Below are 26,560 nucleotides of genomic sequence, written 5' to 3'. Positions count from 1 at the left end.
GCCCTACAAACCACAGGGCTGAAATCCAGGGCCAACGGATGCAATGCAGAGCACTTACCACCACCAGCATGAGGGTTTCATGCTGGGAGCTGGGGGCAACAGGCGTTGCTTAAGGGGCTTTAAAACACCTGCCGAGACTAGAGAGCTGTCCCTGCATTGCCAAGAGGGGCAGGAACTCGCATGAGACAGATGCAGCTCTTGGCCTGTTCCCCTCTGCTACACCCTTCAGAGCAAGCAGGCAGTGTGAAGAGAACTTCACTTGGCACCCAGTGTGTTTAGCAACACCCCAGAATGAGGCTCATTGCTGGAGTGGGACCAACTCCTTGCACCTGGGTACAACTCTAGAGACCCAATTCACTGGCATGCATCAGGTATGACATTGGTGGGTTACAATGCATCTTAAAAAGGAGCTCTAGGTAAACCCAGGTCCCAGAGCTGCCTGGTTTTGGATGGATCCCTGCTGTGTGGCAAGTTCAGTCTCCCTGTTGTGATCAAACCTGCAATGGTGTCAGAACGGTGAATTTTGTAACAGTGATGTCTACACACTTAGTAAAGGACAGAGGCAGTAGCCAACTCAGCCAACCAGAACTACATTTCAGCCTTCACCAACAGAGCCTGGAGGCTGCATACCCCATCCCAGCACCAAGAGCTGAGCAGCCCGCTTGAGCCTAGCATCTCAATCCCCATTTCCCTGTAGGCTTGCACAAGGAGACCAATAAATGCAGACTTCACTTACAAGTTACATGTATTAAAAAAAAGGACAAGGAGAGTCTAGTACAGAGATGAACAGTCATAAAAGGCTCAGTGCTTTCAGTGTTCAAGAAATGAGTACAAAAATAATTCATCTTTTAAAGAGTTTGCTACAGTGTAAGGTCCTTTATAGCTTGGTTATATCAAGCCCCAGAGAGGCTGAATGTACAAGTATTTCATAGTGTTAGACCAGGGGTATTTAACCCCTGGCCCATGGGCCAGATCTGGCCTGTGGCACTGTGATATCCAGCCCACAGGGCTCCCCAGCGATTTAAAAATCTGGTGGTGGGGAAATAATGGCACCACTCCCAGCTGCCAAATTTCCAAACCCACAAGGAGCCCCAGGCTGTGTACTGACTTAGGCACCTGATCCCAGTGTGCTGGGCTGGGCTGGGCAGGGGTGGTGCTGGGCCCTGCTTCCAGCATGCAGGGGCAGGAAGGTGTTACTCTAGACTCTGCAGCACCAGGTCCTGGTTTGAGCCCAGCTGCAAAGCAGCACAACAAAGGATTCAGTAAAATACAGGATTATAACATCTCCCCCCGTTCCTGTTCACCTATAATGTGAACAAACTAAAGCTGCCTTAAAGAAACACTGCCAAGGTAGTGGCTGTGCTATTAGCACCACTTTTGATTATCAGAAAGAAAAAAGCATATTTGCACATGTGGGCTCTTGACTTTCTGTGTCTCCTTCAGCAGGAAACCAGACCAGTTTGTTTGAAATCAGCTTCATTTCATGTGCCCCAAGTTCTGCCAAGTTTCAACATTCCCAGTCTAGAGGAAGTAGAATTAAACTTGCAAGAAAGGACATGATTCCCCAATGAACATAAACTGGCATCTAACTACTATTGTTGACAGGGAAACACCAGCAGAAGATCTTGCCTGATAGCTTTCACTATTGTATTGGGGGAGGGGGCGGTGTATATGTTTTAACCTGAAAACCAATTTTGAATTCCCATTTCAGAAAACCCATTCTGAAGCCCACCAATGTGATGCCGCAGCTGGCAAAGCAAACAAAACTCTGGGTTGCATCTACTGATGCATCTCAAGCAAGACCCAGGAAGTCATTCTCCTGCTTTACTTGGCCCTGGTGAGGCTGCAGCTGGAGTACTGCATCCAATTCTGGGCTCTGCACTTTAGAAAAGATGCGGAGAAGCTTGAGAGAGTCCAGAGGAGAGCCGCGCGCATGATCAGAGGACAACAGAACAGGCCTTATGAGAAGACTGAGAGCCATGGGACTCTTCAGCCTGAAAAAGCATAGGCTCAGGGGTGACTTGGTGGCAATCTATAAGTATATAAGGGGTGTGCGTCACACCCCTGAGAGAACATCTCTTCACTAGGGCATCCCAAGGGAAGACAAGGTCCAATGGTCACAAACTCCTGGAAGACTGTTTTAGGCTGGACATAAGGAAAAACTTCTTTACTGTCCAAGTCCCCAGAGCCTGGAATAGACTCCCCCCGGAGGTGGTGCAAGACACCCTTCTGGACTCTTTCAAGAAACACTTGGATGCTTATTTTGCTGGGATCATTTGACCCCAGCTGACTTTCTGCCCTTTGGGCAGGGGGCTGGACCCGATGATCTTGTGAGGTCCCTTCCAGCCCTAATGTCTATGAAATCTATGAATTCTGTTAGCTTTGGTAAAATACATGACTATTTTGAAGTAAGATTTTGCCAGGCTAACATGGGACCCGATTCTCATTTATGTGACAGAAGTGTAAAGGAGCTGTGTGGAATGATGTAGTGGGTGCGTCTACATGATGTGTTTAATGCACAGAAGACTAATTCTACTGCGCACTACCATGATGGGCAAAGCCCATGCTAATGTGGAATAGATTTAGTCCAATGTGCAGTAGTAGCATCACAAAAAAAACATTTATCTGTGCTAATATGCAGTAGCACCACTTGTTAGTACCTGTCATTACAACGCATTAATGAATGTGCAGACGCACCCAGTATTTTACAAATTAATGGGAACATGCACAATCAGGTGATTGTGCATACCATCTGGGACAGCCCCAAGTCTGAAGACCTATGCCACATGTTCAATTTAAAGCACCATACAAATCAGCCACAAAGATGTTCTACAATAAGTGGAACATCTCTGTGACTGGTTTGTCATTTTATGGTACCATATATTGGCTGAACTTACAGCATGCTGCAATTTATGACATGATTTAACATGTTATTTGTTCCATAAATGTGCTGTCTGCCAGGGCCTAAAGTCTAATGAGGGAGCATGGTACACAAAGGGGGGGGCATGAGGCTCTGCAGGATCAGAAGACCTCAGATTTTGATTTTATGCTGAAAGATTAAAATGATTTGTGGGAAATGACCCCATTTCCCAACTGACAGTCCTGCTAACAGATGAGTGTTTAGCAATGTAGCTGCAAGATGAGATCTGGCAAGGAGGGGAAGTTCCGGCAGTCTGCTCTAATCAGACAAGAAATAAACTCAGTGTTTGTTTTCCTTTTGGAATTCCTCCTTCCTTCTCAATATAGAAATCAAAGTAAAAGTAATCAGTAGAAACCTGGGTATATTCATTTCAGGTTCCTGGTTCTTAAAGCTGATAGGTGCAGGTTGCCAGCCCAGCAGCTGGCAGCACAGAGATGGTAAGTGCCCCTGTTGCAGGCACTGAGCAGAGGGGCATAGGATCAGAACGCTCCTGCCCCAGAAGAAGGACTTGAGTCTCAGAGATTTGTGGTCCAAGCTGCGTTCTCTCAGCCTAGTGATGTTACCTTAAACAGAAAGAAAAGTGAGATACGTTCACACCAAGTTAACATTTACATTGAACAGTATCCCACTGCTGTCCAGCATGGAAGGAAGGAATGGGTGGGTGGCTTTGAGTAAAGACTCCAAGCCAAAGTCATGCCCTGGAGAGAAGAATGGTAAAACTTTACCTTGGGCGGCTGGCTACAGTCACCTTCTTAGGTGGCTCTAGCTTGCTGCCGCGGAGAGCACCTTGAGGGGTTGTCCGCTGGGTTACAGAGACTGGGGAAGGAAAGAGAAGATCAGCATGACCCACAGCCTCATCAAGCCAAGCATCTAGCAGACAAGCAATGCAAGGATACTGTGATATGGCTGCCCATAATACCAGCCCCCTGGACTTGACCTGGCCTGTGCCCCAGGGACCCTGGACACCTCTGTATTCTGCCTGGCACATTGACCTGCCAAATCCTCTTGTTCACAGAGCTTGACCCTACAGGGAATTCCCCATCAGTATCACTGAGCCTAGGATAGAACATGGGGAATGATCTTCCATACAACTGGTTTCTGACAGAAGTTTGGGTTTTCCACTAAATGAAATCCTTGGTACAAAGCACCTGCTTCAAAGATTATTTGATTTTTCCCTAAATGCCTGAAAGCTGAAACATTTCAATTTCAACATGCCCCCGCTGTGCCTCAGGCCCCATTCTCCTCTGTGGGTGGGTTCCCCTGTGGACATTCACCTTCCACAAGACACCAAGGCCTTTTCTGTATCACCCCTCCTTGCCAACGAAGAGCAGGATGCAGCACAGGAGATGTAGGCCAATGGTAAGCTCCCTCCCAGCCCTCTCGTGTCTATTAATCAATATTATCCCCAGAGTTCAAGTGAGGAACTGAGGCATGGGGGGGAAGGGAAGAGAGGGTGTGACTGGCCCACAGGCATATACTGAACCAGTGTCAGACCCATCTCCACTGCCTGTGAACCTCACTGCTCTAGTGCCCCCAATTCAAGTGTCTAATAGAGACCAATTCACAGCAGGCACTGGTGTCAGAGAGGCAGTGCCAGGGCCTAGCGTCAAGGGGAAGCAAGAGCAGTAAGAGACTTTGTAGTGACTAGCAGATAGAGGAACTGCTTGAAGACAGAGAGGCAGCTCTCAGGAGCAAGGGCCAGAGCGTTGAAGATGCCGGGGTTAGAGCTGCTAGCTTAGATTATGTTAAAGATGCAGACAGGTGCTTCCATTGTGAACATGGCACAAGGGATGGAGCAAAGGGGAAGAGCCTACAGCAGGATCCCAGGACAAAGCTGTAGCCCCTGGATTGTAGCTATCTGCCCTCATTGTTCAAATCCTGGAAAGTCATCCAGGATTTGAAGAAAGAGAGAGAGGTCCCAGGGGAGAAGGGTAGTGTAGGAAGCTCCCCTAGCCCCTGCTGCTGAGAGAATAAGAAGCTCCCTTTGCATTAGAGGGCTGCAACATAATAGGCAACTAAAGTAGGAACAGCTGCAGGAAAGTAAGCAGCCAGAAGCTAAAGATAGGAGCTACAAGGCAGTGAGGGACTAAAAAGCTAGCTGCATGGCCACAAGCACGAAGGGCAGAGCTCCAAGCAGGTAAGAAAGCAATGCCTGCAGCTTAATTGCTCAAACTGCAGCACAAGGGCAACTACTCATTAAGTAAAAGGGAAGAGCCCTGTGGAGGGTCAGTGGAGGCTATGCCCAGAAGGGGTGGAGCTCAGGGGAGCATAAACCTTGGCTCCTAAGACAGAGTAGTCAGTTCAGCCCTGAACCTTGCTGTGAGAAGAGCTAGAAAGTGGCACAGAGACAAGCTCAGGTATCTGGGAAAGCTGGAGGGAGGATTACTTAATGGAGGGTAGGCGTTTGCATGGTCCTGGAGAAAGAAGAGAAGTGATTTGTGTCTCTTTTTACAAACTTAGACAATGTGGAAGTTTGGGTATGGCTGGGAGCAAAAGTGCAGCCCTGTGAGGGTCAGGGACCCTGTGGGCTGAAGGTGGTATAGGGCCAGAGTGCCCAGTGAAGGCATTTAGAGCAAGACCTGCAAGGCATAGGTGTGGCTATGCAGGAGCTTGTAGGGCCCTGGCAAGGGCCTGCAGGGCTACAACTGGTGTCACAGGCAGTGCCAGGGCCTAGTGCCAAGGGGAAGTGGAACAGAGGGCTATCAAAGGCCTGGAGCCTGAAATAGTAGCCATTTCTGCCTGGTACTAAGGGGAAGAGGAGGGGTTCTGCTAGGGACAGGGAATAGAGCCTGATGAGGAGCAGGAACAGGTGAAGCACCCAAAGCTTACTGATCTCTGAGGGCAGTATCCCTAATTGTATCACTTTGCCATCAACGTGTGGCAGATAAGACCTCAGGGTGATACCCTGGGAGGCAGGAGTGGGGTAGAACAGGACTAGTGAAGTCACTGGGGGTGCTACCACCACCTACACACCTGCGTCCTATTACAGGCGGCTCATGCAGCCCAGCACTGGAGCCTTCAGCTCGCCAGCCTGAGCTGTCACCCCTCCAAGAAATCCACGTGCTTTGGCTCCCAAAACCACTTCTCACCTCGCTGTCCGGATGCACTGGGCCTCAGGAGCCCCTTTGCCCCAGCAGACCCCTGGCCCAGGAGCTGTGGCTGGCTGGATTTCCTTGGCACTGCAGCCTGGCTCAGGGAAATAACTCGGCTGGCTGGTTTGGGAACAGCGGTGGGCACTGGGAGGCGGCTGGCAGGGATGGGGATGGCTGTGCTCCTAGCCCGCGCCTGGCAGGTGGATGTTGCAGTGGGTCTGGAGCTGGTTGGGAGCTGGGAGGAGTTGCCCCCACAGAGCTTAGCTGGACCTGAACGCAGAAAGAGAAGGGGGTGAGCTTGAAGGGCTGGATGTGACATTTGGATTCACTCAAGCTTCCCACCAGCTTGTCTCCCTTTTGGGGGAGCACCTGCCCTCCCCTTAGTCACTTGTACCAACTCACACTTAAAGCATGAGTCCTCCCCTTAGCAATTACAGTCCCTGACCCTCCACCCCTTTCCCCTGGCACTCATCTCCCCTGGCCAAAGAGAGCACAGCCACATTGCTCGTTGCCCAATGGGCTGAAGCAGGAGAGGCTTTTTGTACTGATTCCCTTGAGATGAGCCTTATTCCCTTAAGACCATTATTCTGCTTCCAGTTCAGTGGCTGACTCCTGTTGCTCAGGTTCTAGCTTAGCGGCTCATCCCACAAAAGACTGTAGCCACTGTTAAGGAGCTCTTTCCCATCTGCTGGGGCAGTGCTCTACGCACAAGCAGAGGCAGCCACAGCCCGTAGCACTGACACCTGGGAGCTCAATGATTCCCTGGGGGTCAAGTGCCTGGTGCTGCTGCTAACTGCAGAGGTCTGCCTCCCCTTCTATCCAGAACTGGATAATTGAGGCAGATGGAAGGACTTGATCCTAGGGCTGGAAACACACAGCTGGTCCACAAAAATTGGAGGACATGTTTCTGGTCTTGGAGCAATTGCTGTCTCTGTGTTGGCTGTGCTGGTTGGGAGCTGAATACAGCACAGCCCACAGCCTTGGCCATCATGCCCTAGAATCCCATTTCCGCGTTGGGAGGGTGGATTTTTTTCCAAGCAATAAAAGCCCATTCTTTCTCCCCACCAAATGAAGGCTCTTCCCCAAGCTGGACACTAGATGGAGCTTGATCCCTGCTGGATGGGAAAGGCTTACATGCATGGAGATGCCACAGCGGTGATGGGGAATTACAAACGAGCCACCCGTCTCAGTGCAGCGCTTGGTGGAAGCTCACTGAGGCACTGCGTATGCTGCGCTGTCTTCACCCAGGAGCGCTGGAGCTGCTGAACCTAAGCCAGTCTGTAGGGGTGCAAGGGAGGCTTCACTCCACCCTGCCCCCAACGCCATTAGTATGCTAAGGTGCTGGGGGGCAATCCTTGGCAGGCATGCCACAAATTAAGCCCCGTGTCCTTCGAGTGCCTCTGATCCCCTTCCTCTGCTCAATCGGTTGTTCTGTTTTCTGGCCCCTGCCTGATCTGCCACCGTGTTTCTTGCTCCCTCCCTCATCTGCCACATACATGCAAAGGCTGCCCAGGCTTGTGCTACTCAATGCTAGGGGATGCAGAACATGCCCCTGCAGCTCACTGGGGGTGCAGAGAGCAGAATCTGCCCTGCTCAGGAGGCAGACCATTTCTCCCCACCCCGTGGAGCCTGGCCTTGGAAGCCTGGTTACCTGTATTAACAATTTGCAGGGACTCTGCTTTCCCTCGGGGTGAGGAAAGCTCTGGCTTGAGACGGGGCTGGGTGGGCGACGACCTGGGTCCTCTTGCTTCTTTCACTCTTATTGAAGGCGATGTGCGTCTATTGGGGTTGTCCTGGAAGCTCAGCTAATGCAGTGAGAAAGGGTAAAGTGAGGTCAGCCTATAACTGGACCAAGTGAAGTGGGAGTTTGCTCCTCAGGCTTTGCTCATTTAAATGATTCAAGCAGATATGCTGCCAGTGGCTTCAAAGGCCTGCTCTGTGGCAGGCTCTGTTGGGCTCCGTGTCCTCACTTTTAAGCCTTGGAGCAGTTGGAGTTGAGCATTTGGGTGTATTTGAGCTTCCAGATGTATTTGAGCTTCCAGATTTCACCAAGAGGAGAGAATTCACACACAGAGAATGGATTTGTCTCTCTGAGGGAGGGGAACTGAGAACAAATATTTTGCGCTCTGCAAAGTGGCTAAGTGGTAGTTTGAAAATCCATTCAGTGACCCACCCCTGGCAGACAGACTGTGCTGGGCCAAAAGCCAATGGTTCAGGCAGAATTCAGGCCTTCTTTTCTTAAGTCAGAGTTTCTTGCTCATACAGCTGTGAGGATGAAGCACCTGGAGGCTGCCCCATCTGCCTGAGGCTGTAGCCAAGCTGTGCTGCTGCTCAGAGCTCTTTCCCAAGCAACTGCACTTTGAAATGAGAAGCTGCTGGTTGGTTTTGCAGTTGCAAGAGGAAAGTGTGTGCAGCCGAAAGCTGATGGGCACCAGGTCCATGCCACACTAAAGGAGATCTGAGCAACAGCAGGGAGGCACTGGCCCTACTTGCTGGGGAGCTAAGGAAAGCGAGGGGAGCAGCAGCTTGGTGGTAAGGTGGGGAGAGAAGCTCTGCTTTCCAGAAGGGAAAAGGGAAGGGGCTGGTTTCCAAATTAAGCCACCATTCGCATGCACAAAGACAAGGGAGAGCAATTAGCAGGCCTAGACACCGGTGCCCCAGCAACATCCCCTCCCGGTGGCTAACCTACCTGCTTACTGCCGGCCAGTCTCTGTGGGGGCTGCGCCTTGCCGGGGGTCGATTCCTTCCGGGGCCTTTCACCCCCAGCCAGGTGGCTGCTCACTCTGTGTCGGAGCCGGGCGTGAGCTGGTGCCACGGCGGTGCGGGGAGAAGGGCTCTTCCCTTTTGAGAGGAGCGTCCCCAGCTCCACTGTAGGCAGCAGCGCCCTGACAGGACTGTTCTTCACCACGAAGGTCTCGCGCCGGGGGCTTCTGGGACTCTTCCGCTCCTTGGACAAGAACCTGATAGGGGCTCGGGGCTCCCCGCGGAGGCTCGGCTCCGTCTCCTCCCGGGGTGAGGTCCGGGCGTTCTCCTTCGGCAGGTGGCACCTCTCCAGCTGCGTGGCCAGCCAGTTGGCCTCCTTCACAATCTCCTCCAACTTCTCAGGGCTCAATGGGCTCCAGTTTACCTGGTGCTCTCTTCTGGGGCCAATGCCCTCCTCCTTCACGACATTCGGGTCAATTCTTTGCGCCACGAATCTTTCAACCTGCTGGACAGGTCCAGCAGAGACTTCCTCCTTTTCCTCCGCACCGAGGCATTCTTCCTCCCGGCTGCAGGGGTGAGAACCAAATGTTACCAGCACCTGAGTGAAGGGGACAGTCCCCATCCTCCAGCACACAAATCTGCAAGGTTTATTCTGCAGGCAGGAGCAGGAAGGTATTTTATACCTTTCTGGATGCTACTTGGTTACAGCCCAGCCGAGTACTGACTGGAGCTAGTTATAACCTGCCTGACTCCCCTCCACAGGTTTAAAATGCCTGCTGGGACCTGATGTGTCCTTTTGGCTCCCATACATGCATCTGATCTGACAGGTGTTATAGGCCTGCCTGCAGCGATTCAGGACTTGAAGACCTGATCCTGAGCCCAGGCTCAGAAGTCACTTTACTAATAACATGACTGGTGCTCATGAAGAGAAGTGGTTTGTATTTATGCTGGCAGGATCAGGCACCATGAGCAGGGATTAGCAACCTGTAGCCTGTCGGCTGGATCCAGTCCACAAAGATTTGCCATCTTGCCAGCAAAAGTGGGGTGGCAGGAGCTATCAGGTGGGAGGGCGAGGGAGGTGCGTGTGCAGGCAGCAGATTGTGGCTCTGCCCTGGCTCTGGACCATGCAGTCACCACCGCAAGATCCTGGCTCTGGTGCAGCTCCCTGCCCAGCTGCCCACCCTGCCAGTGCTGCTGGGGCCAGTCTCCACAGAAACCCTGGCCTCACGGTCCTGCTATGCCTGGGGCCTCCATGGAAACTGGCTCCAGCGACGTGGGCAGAGGCTGCTAGGAAATGGAGTCCACCGTAGGCCTAATCTGGCTGGTGGGCTGGACTCTGCCAGCCCCTGCTCTACATCCATTTCATGATATAAAGCCTGGGGACTCTTTTCAGGGGGGAGGAGGAATGGGAGGGGGGTAAACTTTATTAAAGCAACCCAAACCCAGTGAACTGTCTCCTCCTGATCCTGTCAAGCCCAAGCCAAAGTTCCCCTTCCCCACCAGCCCCTGGGAGAACAGAGCCGGAGTAACACAAAGCTAATGTGGAACATGTTTGATCACCCATTAGTCAATCCGGTTTCCTGGCACTTCTTGGCATAAGCACAAACGTGGGAGGACTTTCATGTGTGCAAGGAGCAAAAAAAAACCAGTAGGGGGAAAAGGATCATGGGGTAGATCCTCAACTGGCTTAAATCAGCACAGTTCTATTGGCTGCAATGAGGCCAAGTCAATTTACACCAGCTGAGGATGCGGCCCATCCGTCTTACCTGTCAGAAGGGGAGAGCTGACCAAAGTCAAATTTCTCATCAGTTATAAACTGTATCTCTGTAAAGAAACGGACCGCCATTACTTGTGCTGGAATTGATCCGGTGCCCCCATCTTGCAGTCTGGGTGCCTTTCATGGCTCGTGAGGCAGTATTCTAGCAAAGCCGTCGCACAGCCCAACACGTTACACTATTGAGTGCCTCAAGAATTCAATAATTCAGCCTCCCGATCCAGCTGTATTACCGACTTGCAGATGGAGGATTACGGAAAGGAGAGATTTGACGGCCTTGGGACTAGATTCTCCAATAGTGTGGATGAGTGTAACAACACTGACTTCAGTGGAGTTGCGTTGATATACATTGGCTAGGGATTTGCACCTGGTTTCTGGAAGGGCTGAGCAGACACAAGTCCACTTAAAGGAAAGGTGATCTGTAGGTCCACTAGGCAGCTGGGTTAAAAGTAGGAGGGGCCTGTTGTTCTCCTTTTCTGGTGATTTGGTGTTCTCTCTTCCCTGTGGGTGTCTAAAAGCCCCATAAGTACCTAAATTGCCCTTAACATACACAGCTTAGCTGCACAGGTGCTCTCTACCTGTCTAATGGGAAAACTGAATTTGGGTCCAGGGTCCATCTACATTAAAGAGCCCTTCACAGACAGGTGCATTTTAATCACAGCTGCTCATATCTTTGGTTGTCTCTTAGCCCTCCTCATACCCCCAGTTTGGCCCTAAGCATTGCAGATGGCACGTGTACATGAGTACTATAGGCTGCCCTTCCTGAAGGGGAACATGACCTGCCCTGTGTGGTGAGAAGGGAAAATGGTGATGAGGATTTCCAAGGCATGCATGTAGCTTGAGTTAGTTGGTGTTTAGGTGGTTAGCAGGTGGTTAAAACTAATTCAGGCAAACTCAGCATCCCCAACCTAATGGCACAAAGAAAGCTCCAGGGTTTGGTTCTCAGAATGGAACAAAATGGAGTAAATGCAGAAGAGACTTGTTGTTTCCACACGCAGCGCCACACACAAATCAGTGCAAAATGCACAACCTCACTTGAATCCCTTACCTTCCTGTCTGGATGTCTCCATCTTCTCAGGAAGCATCACAGTGAAAACAGGCCAGGATTGATCTAAAAGCAAAATGCAGGGAAGTGTTAATTAAATCAATGCTCTTGCCCCAAGCAGATGGCAAAGATCTTTTTTTGTACTGTCACAGCTGATCCAAACCGAGAACAAGCCTATCCTTATAGGTGTTAGTTACTCGGCTAACTGTTTCCCAACTCTTCCTGCTGTTCGAACGCTGCCTCCTTACAGCTGGTCTGTCATCTCCTTCCTGGGAAGAGAACACGATTCTCCCAGTCCCAGACTGGTACTAGATGGCAGCTGCTTGAGTTTTTGCTGTGATCACCTGAGTTGGCAGGACTTAAGCTCAGACTGCAATGCTGATCCCTCTGGGCAACAACCGTGGTAATCCACTATGAAACAGTGGATTCCCCTGGATCAGGGGAAGTCCCAATCCTTCTGCCTCCTGCACAGAACTGATCTATATCAACCGGCTTGCCAAGATGGCTGAGAATAGCTCAGCCCAGCCCAGCCCCACAACTCCCTCTTAGAGTGGCTGTTTGGGCTCATCCTCACTGCAATGTTAGTTTATTTGGGTGCTTATACAACAGTCGCTGCTATACCTGCAGCTCATGTAGATACATACAGGATACCTTTAACGAAGGTACCAGGCTAGCTCAGATACCAGGAGCTGCGTAGCTGCAGCAGTGCGGGACTGCTGCAGATTAAGTGCCAAAAACCTGCCCTGCTCTCAGGGCCTTTTGCAGCTATGTGCCACAAGGCTACATTGCCAGCCATGTCAGAGCTGGCCGATTTCAAACCAGCCTGAGGATGAGCTGCAGTCACTGCCATAATGATGGTGTAGATAGACCAGTGGTTCTCAACTTTTTTAGGCTCAAAACACCTCAACTCAAGGCACCCCACAGAACCTGCTCTTTGCTTTCACTCACTTTTTGACTATGGAAAAATTTATAGAGCAATGTTTTTTGTTGTTTCATAGATTGTAAGGCCAGAAGGGGCCTTGGGAGATCATCGGGCCCAGCCCCCTGCACCAAGCAGGAAAAACAACTGGGGTCAGATCTCCCCAGCAAGGCAAGGTAACTGTCCAGTCTCCTCTTGAAGATTTCCAGGGTAGATGATTGCACCATCTCTGGAGGGAGCCTATTCCACAGTCTGGACACCCTAACTGTGAAGTTTTTCCTAAGTTGAGCCTGATTTGATCTTCCAGGAGTTTGTGGCCATTACTCCTGGTTTTTCCCCTCAGGTGCCCTGGGGAACAGTTGCTCACCGAGCCCTTGATGTACTCCCCTGGTGTAGCGGTAAGCTGGTACCAGGTCCCCTCTCAGTCTTCTTTTTTCAGGCTGAAGAGTCCCAGATCCCTCAGCCTTTCCTCATATGACTTGCCATGATCATACGGGTGGCTCTTCCGACTCTCTTAAGCTTGTCCATGTCCTTATTAAAGTGTGGTGCTCAGAACTGGACGCAGTACTCCAGCTGCGGTCTCACCAGTGCTGAGTCGAGTGGAAGAGTCACCTCCTTGGCTTTGCTGGAGATGCATCGATTGATGCATGCTGGAGTATTATTTGCCCTACTGGCTACAGCATCGCACTGCCGGCCCAAATTCATACTGTGGTCCATTATGACCCCCAGGTCCCTTTCATTCATGGTGTGCTGGTCAGTTTGGTGCCACCAAGCCTGTAAGTGTGTTGGGGGTTGCCTGTCCCAAGATGGAGCACTTTACATTTCTCAAAGTGGAACTTCATCAGGTTCTGAACTCGCTATCCTGCCTAGGTCCACCTGTAACTGTAGCTCATCTTCGAGTGTTACCACGCTTCCCCATAACTTGGTGTTGTCTGTGAACTTGGCCAGTGAGCTCTTCACCCCCACACCCAAATCATTAATAAAGTACTGAACTGAGCACTGACCACTGCACGACACCCTTGCCCACTTCTTGCCAGGATGACACAGGTCTGTTCACTACAACTCTCCGGGTCCTATGCTGCAGCTAGTTTTTTACCCACCCGACTGTCTCAGAGTTAAGCCCATAATCCTCCAGTTTTCTTGGGAGGACATCATGGGATACTAGATCAAAGGCCTTTTGGAAAATCAAAGGCCTTTTGGAAACAGGTCAGAATGTTTTTAACGCTGTGGATTCCTATTTGGGACCTCTGGGTTTCTCTCATGTGTCGTGTTTACAGACCTAGGAGTGGTAAAAGTGTGTGGTGCCCTTGAAAGAATCTCAAGGTGCACCAATGTGCTGCAGCCCCTTGGTGCAGATGCATCCCAAACCGTGTTCAAATGCAGGTCCCTCACTTGAGGTAAGTGCTGCTTTGGGCTGGCCGGCCCATTGGGATAGGAGTGTGTAACTTGAACACTGCTGATGCTCAGTCTGGTAGGGCAGGGGGGATGCAGAAGGGTGAAAGACAATTGCTCCTCAACTGCTAAGCATGCTGCAAACCCCACATGGAAGGCATATATATGCTCCTAGTGTGTGGTTGCTCTCCCTTCAGATCACCTAACTCCAACTCCAAGGCAAGGCTTTGAATCCACTTTAATCAGTGTAGAAAAGCTCTTTAACCCCCCCCCCCTTTTATTTTTTTTAATTTCTAGTTCCCAGCCTAGCAACACAAGGTTTTCAGCATAACGGAGACAAGGATCCAAGATCTGTGAAGCTAACATCTCACTCCCACTATCTTCCTAGTGTGTATTCAGATGCACTTAGTGGGGAAGCCATTGTGTTGAGTTCCTATACTGCTCCCATTACATTCAAGCACTGTAGGTGCTTTATAAACTTCCCACTGACCCCAAAAAAAGTTGGATTAAGGTGTTCTCCTGGGAAGTCCTGCAAGCTAATGTAGAATAATTTCCTCTTCTAGAGCAGGTCACAGTGTTCCCATTACTATTGCATATCAATATTCATAGCTAACATGTAGCAATTGCTATGGCATTTCTAGCCTTATTTCCTGTCCGCTCTACTTCTTGCATAACAATTTAAAAAGTGGTGGCAATTATCACAATGAGAAGGCAGGGACTGCGCTGCGTGTAAGAACTCTCCAAGTCTGCTGGCAGAGAGCTGCTAAGACCCCATGATGCCATTAAGAACTGCTGTAGGTTAATGGGCACTAGCAAATTCACGATGGAGCTTTACAGGAATTTTTTTGCTGATTGTTGTCACAAGAAACGGAGCATCAGTAAGAGTGAACAAACCTTGGCTTTTCTCCCTTTTTTCCCCCCAATTTGTACATTTGAGTTTCACTTTTTCTCTTCTCCCCTTGCTTAGGCCCACTGCAGCAGCATCTCTTCTCCCCTGCCACTTGAAGGGAAAAAGAGTGACACAGGAGGGCAGCTTGTAGAGCTAAGTGGGGTTCTTTTCTTGGGACCGCATACGATACACAAAGTTGTAGGAACTAGATGGATGGAGTTAAAAGGGTCTGTTTTCAGATTAACCACTTTTCTGGCCATTAAGAACTATTTCTTTGACATTCAAACCCTAATGGCCATAAGCAGCTGTAGCAATGCTTTGTGAAAGGGAGGAAAAGGAATCATAGTCTATCTTACTCTGGTTTGGTAGAGTATTTACACAATACTCACTACAGTTTTTAAGAGCTATAATTTCCACTCAGCCTCTAGACCTAGTGTATCTACTCTTTGAAAGCTTTCTACAAGAATTACATGCAGTCTCATACAAAAAGAAATTCACTTCTGTGCTTTCAAGAAGAAAGAAGCTCTGACATCCCCCCCATCTTGTCAAGAATGATATGAAACAGTTTGTAGCAGGGCATCTGCCATGCCTGCCACTTTAAGGTTTCAAGTTGGCAGTGGAGCATCCCGCAGGTGGGTGCTAGCCTCAAGGTAGCACATGACCCCAAGAGGGCCCTGGGATTGGCTGAGGGGGCAGAGCAGTCTCCTTTTTAACCCAGGCCCTCAGAGGGAAGCAGTAGTCTGAGCTGAGCAGGCTAATGGGCAACATGAGGCTGAGCTGCTTCTGGAATATCTTGGCAGTAAGGGCAGGAGCTATGGGGATGGCAGGAGACTCCTGGTCCTCGGTATGCCCTGAAACTGCACCCTGCCAAGGAAGGGTGGCCTGGTGGGACTTCCTGTGGCAGGGGAGTCCCCAAGAAATGCCAGGTCATTTGCTTCCCCGGTGAAAGGTGAGGAGGGGTACTTGAAAACCCCAGCCACTGCCTGAGGGCAGGTTACAATACCAGAGGAGAGTGGGGTCAGGCAAGCGCAGCATTGGGACTGCCTGTGCCCAGTGTAGGGGGCCAGGCATAGCAGCAGCCACCTGAGCCCCACAGGGTGGAAGACCCCAGTGAGGGGGCAGAGAGAGTGTGGCCCTAGGAGGGGGGCAGAAGGCCCAGAGAGGGGGCTGAGTGATAGTGAAGTGGCACAGAGGAGGGGCAGAAGACCCAGTGAAGTGGTCAGTACATAAATGGCCCAGTTGAGGGTGGTAGAGATGAGTGGCCCTAATGAGGGGCAGAATTACTGAATTGTGAATAGGGAAATACTGCATGTGATAATATAGAAAGACCAGATGTGAGAACCAATATCAGTGAGGCATGGGACATATGTAAGGAGAGGTTGGTGCATGTATCAAGTCCCTTAGCATCGGGAGGGAGAGCAATGGGAAGCCTCCCGCCTTAGGAACAGCAATCTTATTTCCATCAAGGTGTGGCAGGCGAGTGAGATAGAGGCTTAGCCCTGAATTGGCAGGTGGCTGGCACTGAGACCCAACCCTAAATGCCAGTCTGTTACACAGCTCTTCCCTAACTTCTCTAACTGGCTTTCTGTTCTTTCCTGCTACTTCTCTTGCTACATCTTTCTGCACAAGAGCCAGCTTAAGTCTTTGACAGGTGAGGGATTCCCTCTAAGAAGGGATGAAACACTTATGTTTCCCCTGGGCAAGAAGTACCACTTTCATGTGCTTATTAATCCCTCTTCCATTATTTGCTATACCTCTTTGGACTAGCTTTATTTCCAACATCTTTAGTCAGCTCTCTGCCACCTGTAATTGTGCAGAAACAGCAGCTCTCTTCTGGACAGGCCATACAAGAGGCAGCTATTTTGTATGACTCAGAGCAGAATGGAAAACACTTTCTTTTCTTTCGCCAGAGTAGAGATTTGAGAATTGACCTAATTTAGAGTCTATGAATTTAACCTTATCATGTAAGAAAAATCTGTCTTGGCCTTTTTTTAAAATAATCAAAATATCACTGTTTTAATTGAAAATAAATATAGATAACAACTAGAAGCACAGCTTCTTTTCTCTGGCTCCACAACAGACCATTTGTGTGGCCTTGGGAGGTCACTACTTCTCTGCCTACTTTTTTTAGGTGTTGCAAGACAAATTTAATAATGTATACAGGATGCTTTGAGATCTTGAGATGGACAGTATAGAAGAACAACACATTCTTCTGGTTTTAGTATGTTCATTTTTTCTCTCTTTCCCAATCAAGTGCTACCTTGTCAATTTGCCAGGAGATCAGTGCTTATGGACTGCATAAAATAAGGGGATAAGACGACCCCGTCTCCTACGAATATTGTTGTATAACCTGCAGAAGCTAGAGGCTATAATACTTGAATTCAAGTTAAGCAGCCTAAAGAGAACAGTAGCCAAGGACCACAAAATGTTTTGGAAAATTCTGGCTGCCAACACTACTGGAGAAGAGCATACATCTCAGCAAAAAGGCTAAATTCCTAGGTTTATGGCAGGGACCTCATAAGGACATCTAGACAAGCCTCCCACTCAAGGCAGGATTGTCCCTGACTAAACCATCCCAGCCAAGTGTCTGTTCAACCAGCTCTTGAAAAGTTCCAGGGAGAGAGAGTCCACAACTGTTCTAGGTGCCCGGTCCAATGCTTGACCACCCACATAGGAGGAACTTTCTGACTAACCTCCAACTAAACTTCCTCTACTGCAGCTTGAGCCTATTGCCTACGGCCACAAAGAAAAGCCAATCTATATTCCCTCCAGATTTGACTAGTTGCAAACAGTTATCCAATCCCCGCCAGTTTTCTCTTCTCCAGACTACATAACCCAAGCTCTTTTAGTCTTTTCCCATAAGTCATACTTCCCAGGCTCTAATAACTCTTCACTCTGCTCTGGACTCTTTCCAAGCTGTAGACATCTTTCTTGAAGTGAGGGGCCCCAAACTTGAGAACAGCCCTCAGGGAAGACCACACCAATGCTGAATAGAGTGGATGAATTGCTTCCTTTGATTTGCAAGTGACTCCAGCTTATATAATCCAGTTGGCTTTCTTTTTTGCTACAAGAGCACACTGTTGGCTGATATTCAGCTTATGGTTTACTGTAACCCCCAGGTCCTTCTACAGTGGTGCAGCCTAGCCAGTCACTCCCCAGTCTATATTTTGTGCATGCAATTTATTCTACCCCAAGTGAAGGACCCTGAACTTTGTCTTTGCTGAATTTTGTCTGACTCCAGTCTATTCTGCTCATCGTGAAACCTACCCTCCAGAGGGCCTGCAACTCCACCCAAGTATCAAGGGCAGGTGGATTGGGCTGTAATTCCCCAGTTCCTCCTCCTTCCCCTTCTTAAAGATGGGCACTATATTTGTCCTTTTTTTTCCCAGTCATCTGGGACCCCACCCAACCTCCACGCGCTCTCGGATAGCCAATGGCTCTGAAGTTATATCTCAGCTAATTCCTCCACTACACTATGGCACATCCTTATCGTGTCTCTAATTCCTTACCTGTTCTACCATTACCTTACTTAGGCTGCCTGACTCCTTCCTTCATCTCTGCTGCCAACTCTGCTTGTCATCTGGTAGCTGCCTCTATTTCTGAAGACTGAAATAAAGAAGGCATTAAATACTTCAGCCTTTTCCACATCCTACATAACTAGGTTGCCTTCTGTATTCTGTAAGGGACCTACAGTTTCTTTGATCTTCCTCTTGACATACTTGCAGAATCCTTTTTTATTGCCTCTTATGTCCCTCGCCAGCTCCTTCTCAAATCATGCCTTGACTTTCCTTATTTTCTGCTTATGCAATACTTTTCTACCCTTCCCTAGTATTTTGATCAAGCTTATTCTTCCCCCCCGCCCTTGAGTTTCAACTGGCTGAAGAGACTGCTGTCTAGCCAGACTGGTCGCCTGTTGGCTTTCCCAATCTGCCATTAAACAAGGGGTGTGCACCAGGACCTGGGGGAACATCTGTTCACCAGAGCGCCCCAAGGGATAGCAAGGACCAAAAACTCCTTCAAGACCATTTTACGCTGGACACAAGGAAAAATGTCTTTACTGTCTGAGCCCCCAAGACCTGGAACAGACTCCCTCCAGAAGTGGTGCAGGCACCTACCCTGGACTCATTCAAGAAACGTTTGGGAGCCTCTGACCCTAGCTGACTTCCTGCCCCCGGGGCGGGGGGGCTGGACTTGATGATCTTCAAGATCCCTTCCAGCCCAGAGAGCACGCTCCTGTGCCCTTTTAAAAGGGGCTCCTTGAAGTACAGCCAGTTGGACTTGCCACCTAAGGGATCCTGCCCACCAGGTCCCCCGCGTCTGCTGAAATCCAGCATCTTCCTCCTGCAGCTCCCCTCCCTGGACAACCTCACTTCACGGTCACCATCACCCACGTTTTCCCTTCTCAACCTTCCTCCCTGGCTGTAAGCAGCAAGTCGGGAAGAGCCCCCCCCCCAACCGGCCTCTCCCCTGTCTAGCCTAGAACAACCGAGAAGTCGCTCCAGGCCGCTGCCCGCTCCGGGGCCCCGCCGGGCTGCTTCCTGCACGGCTCTGCCCCCTCCCCCCGGCGGGCCCCAGCGCTCCGCTTCGGAGGCTTCCGCCGCCTGCTTACGGACCGTCTTGGGGGGCTTCTAGCAGGCTCCAGATGAGGGGCAAAGCTGTCGCACGCCTGCGCCTGGGACGGGCCCTGCTGCTTCGATCCTCCACCAGGGCCGGGGGCCGCTCGTCCCCGTTTTAAACGAAGAGGCTGCGGCTCTGGCAGGGGCCCCGGGCAGCCCGCACGGGGCGAGCCGGCCCCCCGCCCCCGCCCCGCTCACCAGCTCCGCGCGCTCCGGCCAGGCCAGGCCAGCGTGGGGGGCGTGGTCGCATTCGAATTCTCCGTCACAATAGCCGCGCGGCGGCGGGGCGCGCCGATTGGCCCGCCCCGCCCCGGTCCCGGAAGCGCGCGGCGGCGGGATGGCGGCTGTGCCCCCCGACTCGTGGCAGCCGCCGGCTGTCTCCTTGGAGACCACGTAGGAGGGAGGGGGCTCTGGGGGGGCCGGGGGCGCGGGCAGGGGCAGCGGCAGCGGGAGATGCCGCCGGCGCCCCCGGGGCGAGGTGCTAGCGGCTGCCCCGTCTCCCCGCAGCATGGGCTCGCTGGTGCTGGAGCTCTACTGGAAGCACGCGCCCAAGACCTGCAAGAACTTCGCGGAGCTGTCGCGCCGGGGCTACTACAACGGCACCAAGTTCCACCGCATCATCAAGGACTTCATGATCCAGGGCGGCGACCCCACGGGCACGGGTGAGGCCCGGGGCGGGATGTGTGCGGGAGGCGTCCGCCGGAGGCGCTGCAGCCTGCTCCTCGTGGCGGGGGAAGGACTGATCCGCCCCCAGCTCGCCGCAGGATGCCCCTCTTGGCAGTGGGTAGGGAGCCCTGGCCTCCTGTTGTAGCCAGGCTCCCGAATTCGCGAATGCTCAAACAAAAAGAGTCAGTTCTCTCAACAGAGCCTTTATTTTTTTGCAAATAAAATGATGTACAATGTGTGTAATACTTAGCAAAAGTGTGTGTGTATGTATGTATATAAATAAAACAAAATAAGGGCTCTGTTTGGAGGACGGACTCTCTCTAAACTCCCCCTCCAGCACTGCCGCATGGCCCTTGTGATTCACTTGGCAGCTCCAAAGCGCACTTAAAAAAACTCCTTGCACAGTGCACCTGTACCCTAATGCACGCTCGGGGGCTGATCCTGAAGAAGTCTGTCAGACGTTGTGGTGATTGTGCCAGGTCTCTGCCAACACTGTCACAGTGCCCTGCTCCCATCTCCCTGGGAGGGGGGTCGCTGGCTCTCTGTAGCCCTCAGGGTGTGTTGTTCCCCTCCCACTCCCACTCACTGTGAGCAGGGGCTGGGAGTTCCCGGGGGCTGGTAGCAGAGGGCCTGGGGACAGGGCTGCAGTAGCAGCAGGGGGTGACCAGGCGGTAGAAACTCCCTCCTCAGCCCTTTGCACCTGGGGCAGCTTTCAGACAGCCCCGTCCCCATTGCCACTGGACAGCAACAGGGGCAGGGCTGGAGTGGAGACGGGGGACAGTGAGCAGATCTGCCCCTAGCCTGGAAACGGCCCCAATCCCTGCAGAGCCAGGGGACAGCAAGCTGAATGGAGCCCTGCCCACAGGAAGTATGTGAACCACCTCACTTAGGTGGCAAGAGTGAGGGGAAGTCCTCCAGATGGAAGCAGGGGCTGATGGGGCGGGCAGGAGCATCTGTGACCTCCTGTCAGCCCCTGTTATGGCTACTTGCACCAAGGCAAGGGCAAGGAGTCTCCCTGCAAACAGGTGGCAGGATCTGATCGGTGCGTAGCACCCACCCCCAGTTAGCCTTTGCTATGGGGGGATTCCCAGGCAGGCCCTTTGTATTTGCTGCCAGCTAGGGCTGTATTTTCAAGTCCCTGTTTCTGAGCACTGTACACGACCAGCAGAGTTCTAGCAATTTATCGTTGGGAAAACATTGCTTTTTTTTCTCAACTGTTTGCTAGCAATTGTGTAATGGATGATGCCCTTGAAAATACTGTGGCCTTGCTTATATCCTGTCCGCTTTTCCTTCTGCTGCATAGGTAGAGGGGGTGCCTCCATCTATGGGAAACAGTTTGAAGATGAACTCCATCCAGAACTGAAATTTACAGGTAAATCCATCAAGTGGCATATACATCATGTGCTTTGGTGTGTGGGGGTTGGGTTTTCTTAATATGGGGTTTGGCACAGAATCATTTTAGGGCTCAAGTTCATATACCAATCTCCCACTGACTCTGGGAGTCTGGATGGAGTGAAGACTGCAGACTCTTACTTTATTAGTCTTAAAGGTGGCTGTTGTAGAAAGCTGAGCAATTAACAGCTGTGACAGGCTTGCTATACAGATAACTAGTGAACAGCAATAGGATGGGCTTACTCTTCCCTTGTTTTAAAAGAATGGTGTCCTAAACCTGCAAAGGTAGTACTTCAGATATCCTGTTTCTTTGCTAATAGTCCCTTCTAAGGCCTTCTATCACCTTTTTAAAACTGCAAATCTCATTTACGGAAAATATCAAGGAGGCAAACTTTCATTTAGCTCTTGAAATTGTAGATGTTACACAAATTATGGTAAAAGTTGGCTGTGCGTGCTAACAGTCCGTTGAACTGAATTAGGTGTGCACTGATTGAATAATGTGTGTAGTGCAGCTAAAGTGTTCGTGCACTTCAGTGTGCAAGGTAATTCATGGAATTGCAGCAAAATAGGCTAAAGGGGATCTAGGGGGGGGCTAGTCCAACCCCCTGCTTGAAGCAGGATCATCTGTGTCTAAATTATCTTGGACAAATGGCTGCCTAACCTCAGTTTAAACTTCTACTAATGGAGATCATACAACCTGTCTATATATTTCTGTTCCAGTATTTAACCATTCTCATAGCTTGGATATTATGAAGCACTTTCTATCTAAATTTCCCTTGCTGCATTTTAAGACCATTACTCTTCCAGTCCATTGTGGACACGGATTCGGTTGCCATCTCTTTTTGTATTGAAAAACTTCTCAAATCTTCCCCTTTTAGACTTCCCACTTCTTCCAGCCTTTCCTTTTTATGTCATGTCTTCGAGACTCTGACCACTCTTTTGTTGCTTTTGCTGGCTTCTCCAATTTGTACGCTTTTTTTATTTTATTTTTTGAAGCATGGTGCTCCAGTCTGGACGTGCTACTCCGGGTGGGCTCTCAACAGTGCTGAATAGAGTAGAAGAGTTGCTTTGCATAACATGCATACTGCATTCCTGTTCATATAGCCCAGTATGCCATTGGCTTTTTTTCCCAACAGTAGCACAGTAAGCCATTCAGCTTGTTGTCCATTATAACCCCCACGTCCTTTTCTGTAGTAGCCAAGTCAGTCATTCCCCAGTGCTTGCATTGAATTGTTCCGACCTAATTGTAAGCTCTTTGCACTTGTCCTTACTGAATGAAGTTCAATAATCTTGGACCCTTTCTCCAAGTTATCAAGTACCCCTGAAACGCATTACATTTATTGTGCAATTAATGTTTTGGTTGCATATTAAATGATAACATGCCATACACTTAACCTGTATCCTGCAATAAAAATGGCACACCAGCCACAACTGTACAGTTGGTCCAATGAAAAATAGCACAAAAAATCCATGCCGCAGAAATGTTCAAACTAAAGCATGATACAGACTTTTAACACGCAACATGTGGGCCCAGCTCAGGAGCTGCTCTTAGTTCCAGGTTATCTGCAAGTCCATTTAAGCTTCCCAATTCACAGGGAGCCCAGTGCCAGGGAGCCATCTCTGAAGTGTGGCTGTATGCACACCTCTTTTTAAGGTTCTAGCTAGAGGTGCACCGATATAATCAGTGCTGATCTAATATGGGACTGATGTGAAGGAAATTGAGAGTATTGGCTTTGGGGATTTTTTTATGTTTATTTTTTATTTTTATTTTTGGCTGATGTGGATGATTTAATATCACTGATAAATGCCCTGTGCGTGTGCACAGCTGCAGTGCAGCACACAGGTGGCCAGGAGCAGAGCCCAGCAGTGTGGAGTGGAGCTGGGTCAGGCTGGTAAGTCTGTGATGGAAGGGGTACATTGAGGCTCCAGTGGCGAGGGAAGGAGTGGGGCTGGACAGGCACTGCACAGCCAGGGCAGAGCGTGGGAAGGAGCTGCAAGCGACACCCCCCCCCTCCAGGGGCATGGGGGGTGGCTCCTACTGCTGTGCACACCTGGGGGGGGGGGTGCCCCCAGATCTGTGCATTGAGCAAGGGTAGGCTGCTGCTGGAGGCTGGGGCGGCGCCGCACTTTTCCTGGCCGGGGGTTGGGCTGAACTGCACTCAGGGTGGGCGGCGACACTAGGAGGGAAGAGGTTGTGGGGGCTATGGCGAATTTTGGGGTGGTTGCAGCCCCTGCAACCATCCTCCCAATGCCACCACCTGCCTTGAGCACAGCCTAGCCCAGCCCAGCCCAGCCCCCACACCAGGAAGAGCTCATTGCCCCCACTGCAGCCTGCAGTGGCAGCCTGCCCTCAATCTGTGTGCAGATCTGGGGCACAGGCCCCTCATACCCTCCTGGGGAGGGTGCAGCGGCGAGAGCTGCCCACTGTACCAATCCCTGCCTGACAAGCTGCTTGCAGCTCTGTTCTGCACCCTGCTTTGGCTACAGTGCCTGCCCCTGCCTCTGCCCCAGCCCCACTCCCTCCCCTCCCTGCAAGGGCCTCCTAGCTGCCTTCACCCCTTCCCCCACAACAGACTTGCCAGCCCCACGCTGCTCTCCAAGCTGCCCGACTACATATCAGCAATCAGATCAGTATCAGCTGATTTTATAGCTCATTTAAAAATCAGCTATTGGTGTTGGCCCAAAAAAATCTCTTTTGGTGTACCCCTAGTTCTAATGCACAGGGAGTGGGTCCTAGTCCTGGGTTCCCCATGTGCTGGCAAGTTTTAAAGCTGTAGTTTGTATCCCAGCATGAAGGACTGGTTCCCTGTTGCTGGGCTGCCTAACACTGCTTTAGAGCTCTGAGAGAGCTGTAACATTTGAGATTTATCCCACATCCCAAAAACTGCGTGCCCTGCTATGCCAGCTCTTGAATATCTGGCGTGGCAGAATACACAATTTTGGGGATTCTGTATAAAATTCCTCTGATCCCACTGCATGTCTAAACTAACATCTGCCAGGGGCCAAAGTCCTTTTGATTCCTAATCCTATCTTTCAAAATGCTGCTGCTGCTCCTTGTGGGTTGCTGTCTTTGCAAATTTTTCCCCTCATAAAGAATTCAAGCATGAGCTCTCCTGTGCTGCCTTCCATTGTCTTATGCAGCAGTTACAACAGACTCTTAGTCCTTCTCAAAACCTCTTAGTACAGCAGACTTGCTTCATCAGAATTACCAGGGATTAAATGCAATAGGATTTTCTTAATAAAGTTACTGCAGGAAACTGCTTGCTGTGCTTACTCCTACTTGACCCTGGTAACTGAATAATATATCTGGATCCTGGGTTATTACCAGAAGCAATTGGCTCAGGAACTGAGTGTGTTTCTTGTTTACTTTAGCAGAGAGAATTGGACTAGATAATCTCTTGAGGTCCCTTTACCCTGTGCTGATTCTGGCTTGAGTCCTAAGGACCAGTTACTAACTCTTTCTTTCTTTTAAAGGTGCAGGAATTCTTGCCATGGCTAACGCTGGCCCAGATACAAATGGCAGCCAGTTCTTTATCACCTTAGCACCAACTCAGTGGCTTGATGGGAAACACACAATCTTCGGCCGCGTTTGCCAAGGTATCGGGATAGTGAACAGAGTTGGCATGGTAGAGACGAATGCTCAGGATCGACCTGTAGATGACGTGAAGATTCTGAAGGCGTACCCATCCGGTTAGATCTGCCACAAGTAGGGTGCAGTTAGCTTGTCGGCAGTCCTGTATCACTGCAAAACAGAAAGCTGTTCAAAGGGCTGCTAGCCAGGTAGCTTGGGCCCAGAATTTACCTCCTCTAAAATTTGAAGCGTGATTCTTTTTTTTTTTTTTAAGGATTGAAGGGGGAGTGTGGGGAATATCTACAATTCAGCTTACCCACAGACTAAAATGCATTGGATTATTTATGGGGCAAGTGGGTAAAATGTTCCTTGTTAAACTTTATCCTAAAACTCACACCTGCTAAATCAAGTTTGCACATGGTTACATTTCTGCCCTGTCTCCCTTCTAACATGAAGGCAGTCTTTAATTACACAAGAACCAGGTGGAACAGAAGGCTAAGGTGCTAGTGCAAATCCACTCAACGTTTAGGATGACTTTTTGGGGTCTCCACCGAAATGTAGCATCAACAGTATTGAAGTATCCCGTGCTTTGAAGGGTGAGGTAGTTGGACTTCTTAGGATTGGGGAGACCAGTCAGAGTCTGTTAATGAATAAAGTGCAGGCTTTGTTAAATTTGGGGCTTAACTTGACAGCTTTTCTTCCCCTCCCTCCCTTCACAAGCTTTTACAGTTGTAAAAATAGTGATTCTGCCTTGTGTTCTCACACAGCAAACAACAATTCATGGCGGTCTTAACATTGTGCTCATACTGGATAAGGGGAGCTCTAGCAGAGGGACTTACTTTTCCAGTACCCAAAACCTTGTGACAGCAGGTGGGGGGATATCTTAAACTTCGTTCAGCTTTTGAAATAATCTTATGGAAAATCTATAGATCCCAAGTAAAAGAAGAATTTTTCTGAGAACGTTAGGATCGGAATCCTAATCTAATCCCCACTCCAAATTCTCTTTGTTAGCAAAAGACTTTACTGTAGACGGGTATGTTTGTGTAGCAGGCTAGCATTCTTTTTGTAATATGTGTCACCTTTTTAAAAATAAAGAACAGAAATGCATTCTCTAGCTAAAATACCTGCTGGTTTGGGACAGGGCTCATTGTCCTCTCTGCCTCAGATTACTGCTTTCATAAAACTTCTTGTAAACGGGGGGGGGGGGGGGCGCGGAATATGTACCCATCAAAATAATGTCTGCAGGGCTTGACTGTAACAGCCACTTAACAACATCCCCTGTGATGTGCTGATCTACTGGAGAAGCTTAATAGCTTTCAGGCTATCAGGTTTAAGAGGTCCTCTAATAGGGGGAAAGATAAACAAGCATCATGGATAGAGTGATCCATTACCATTTGTGTGTCTAAATGGCAGTTTTTTCAGCCATATAAGTGACCTCTTTGGCCCTTGCAGGGGTAACAATATTACGACCTGACTGTAATGTAGACACTGTTACGAAACTTAATATTAGACTTTCAGTAGTGACATTGAGTTCATACATGCTTGAACAAGAATAGTCTGTTCTCTGAAGAGAGCGTTTAT

At 50.0% G+C, this 26,560-nt stretch overlaps 2 protein-coding genes across 11 annotated transcripts; one reads left to right on the top strand and one right to left on the bottom strand.

Annotated features, from left to right (window-relative positions):
* Positions 1-727: 727 nt before the first annotated feature.
* PSRC1 (proline and serine rich coiled-coil 1) lies at positions 728-19,628 on the bottom strand. 10 transcript variants are annotated; one of them, XM_090026244.1, is made up of 9 exons: positions 19,549-19,583; positions 18,259-18,340; positions 11,538-11,600; positions 10,482-10,539; positions 8,702-9,281; positions 7,664-7,817; positions 6,010-6,282; positions 3,646-3,736; positions 728-3,483 (listed from the first exon to the last, which is right to left on the bottom strand). In XM_090026244.1, the coding sequence occupies exons 3-9, from the start codon at positions 11,572-11,574 to the stop codon at positions 3,480-3,482; spliced, it is 1,197 nt and encodes a 398-aa protein (XP_089882370.1). In that variant the 5' UTR covers positions 11,575-11,600; positions 18,259-18,340; positions 19,549-19,583; the 3' UTR covers positions 728-3,479. The 10 variants fall into 10 exon arrangements, with proteins under 10 accessions (XP_089882370.1, XP_089882371.1, XP_089882369.1 ...); XM_090026245.1 differs by having other exon boundaries at positions 18,244-18,340; positions 19,549-19,566; XM_090026243.1 differs by lacking the exon at positions 19,549-19,583 and adding an exon at positions 19,348-19,542 and having other exon boundaries at positions 18,244-18,340.
* Positions 19,609-26,102, top strand: PPIL1 (peptidylprolyl isomerase like 1). The gene is made up of 4 exons (XM_090026250.1): positions 19,609-19,743; positions 19,858-20,012; positions 21,320-21,388; positions 24,883-26,102. Exons 1-4 carry the CDS (start codon positions 19,688-19,690, stop codon positions 25,101-25,103), a joined length of 501 nt encoding a protein of 166 aa, XP_089882376.1. The 5' UTR covers positions 19,609-19,687; the 3' UTR covers positions 25,104-26,102.
* Positions 26,103-26,560: the final 458 nt, after the last annotated feature.

This window comes from Crocodylus siamensis, chromosome 13 (genome assembly GCF_052110815.1).
Source record: "Crocodylus siamensis isolate JL-2025a chromosome 13, ASM5211081v1, whole genome shotgun sequence".
Taxonomy (NCBI): domain Eukaryota; kingdom Metazoa; phylum Chordata; order Crocodylia; family Crocodylidae; genus Crocodylus; species Crocodylus siamensis.
The sequence above is the reverse complement of the archived record's forward strand: the minus strand, read 5'-3'. Positions and strand labels throughout refer to the sequence as shown.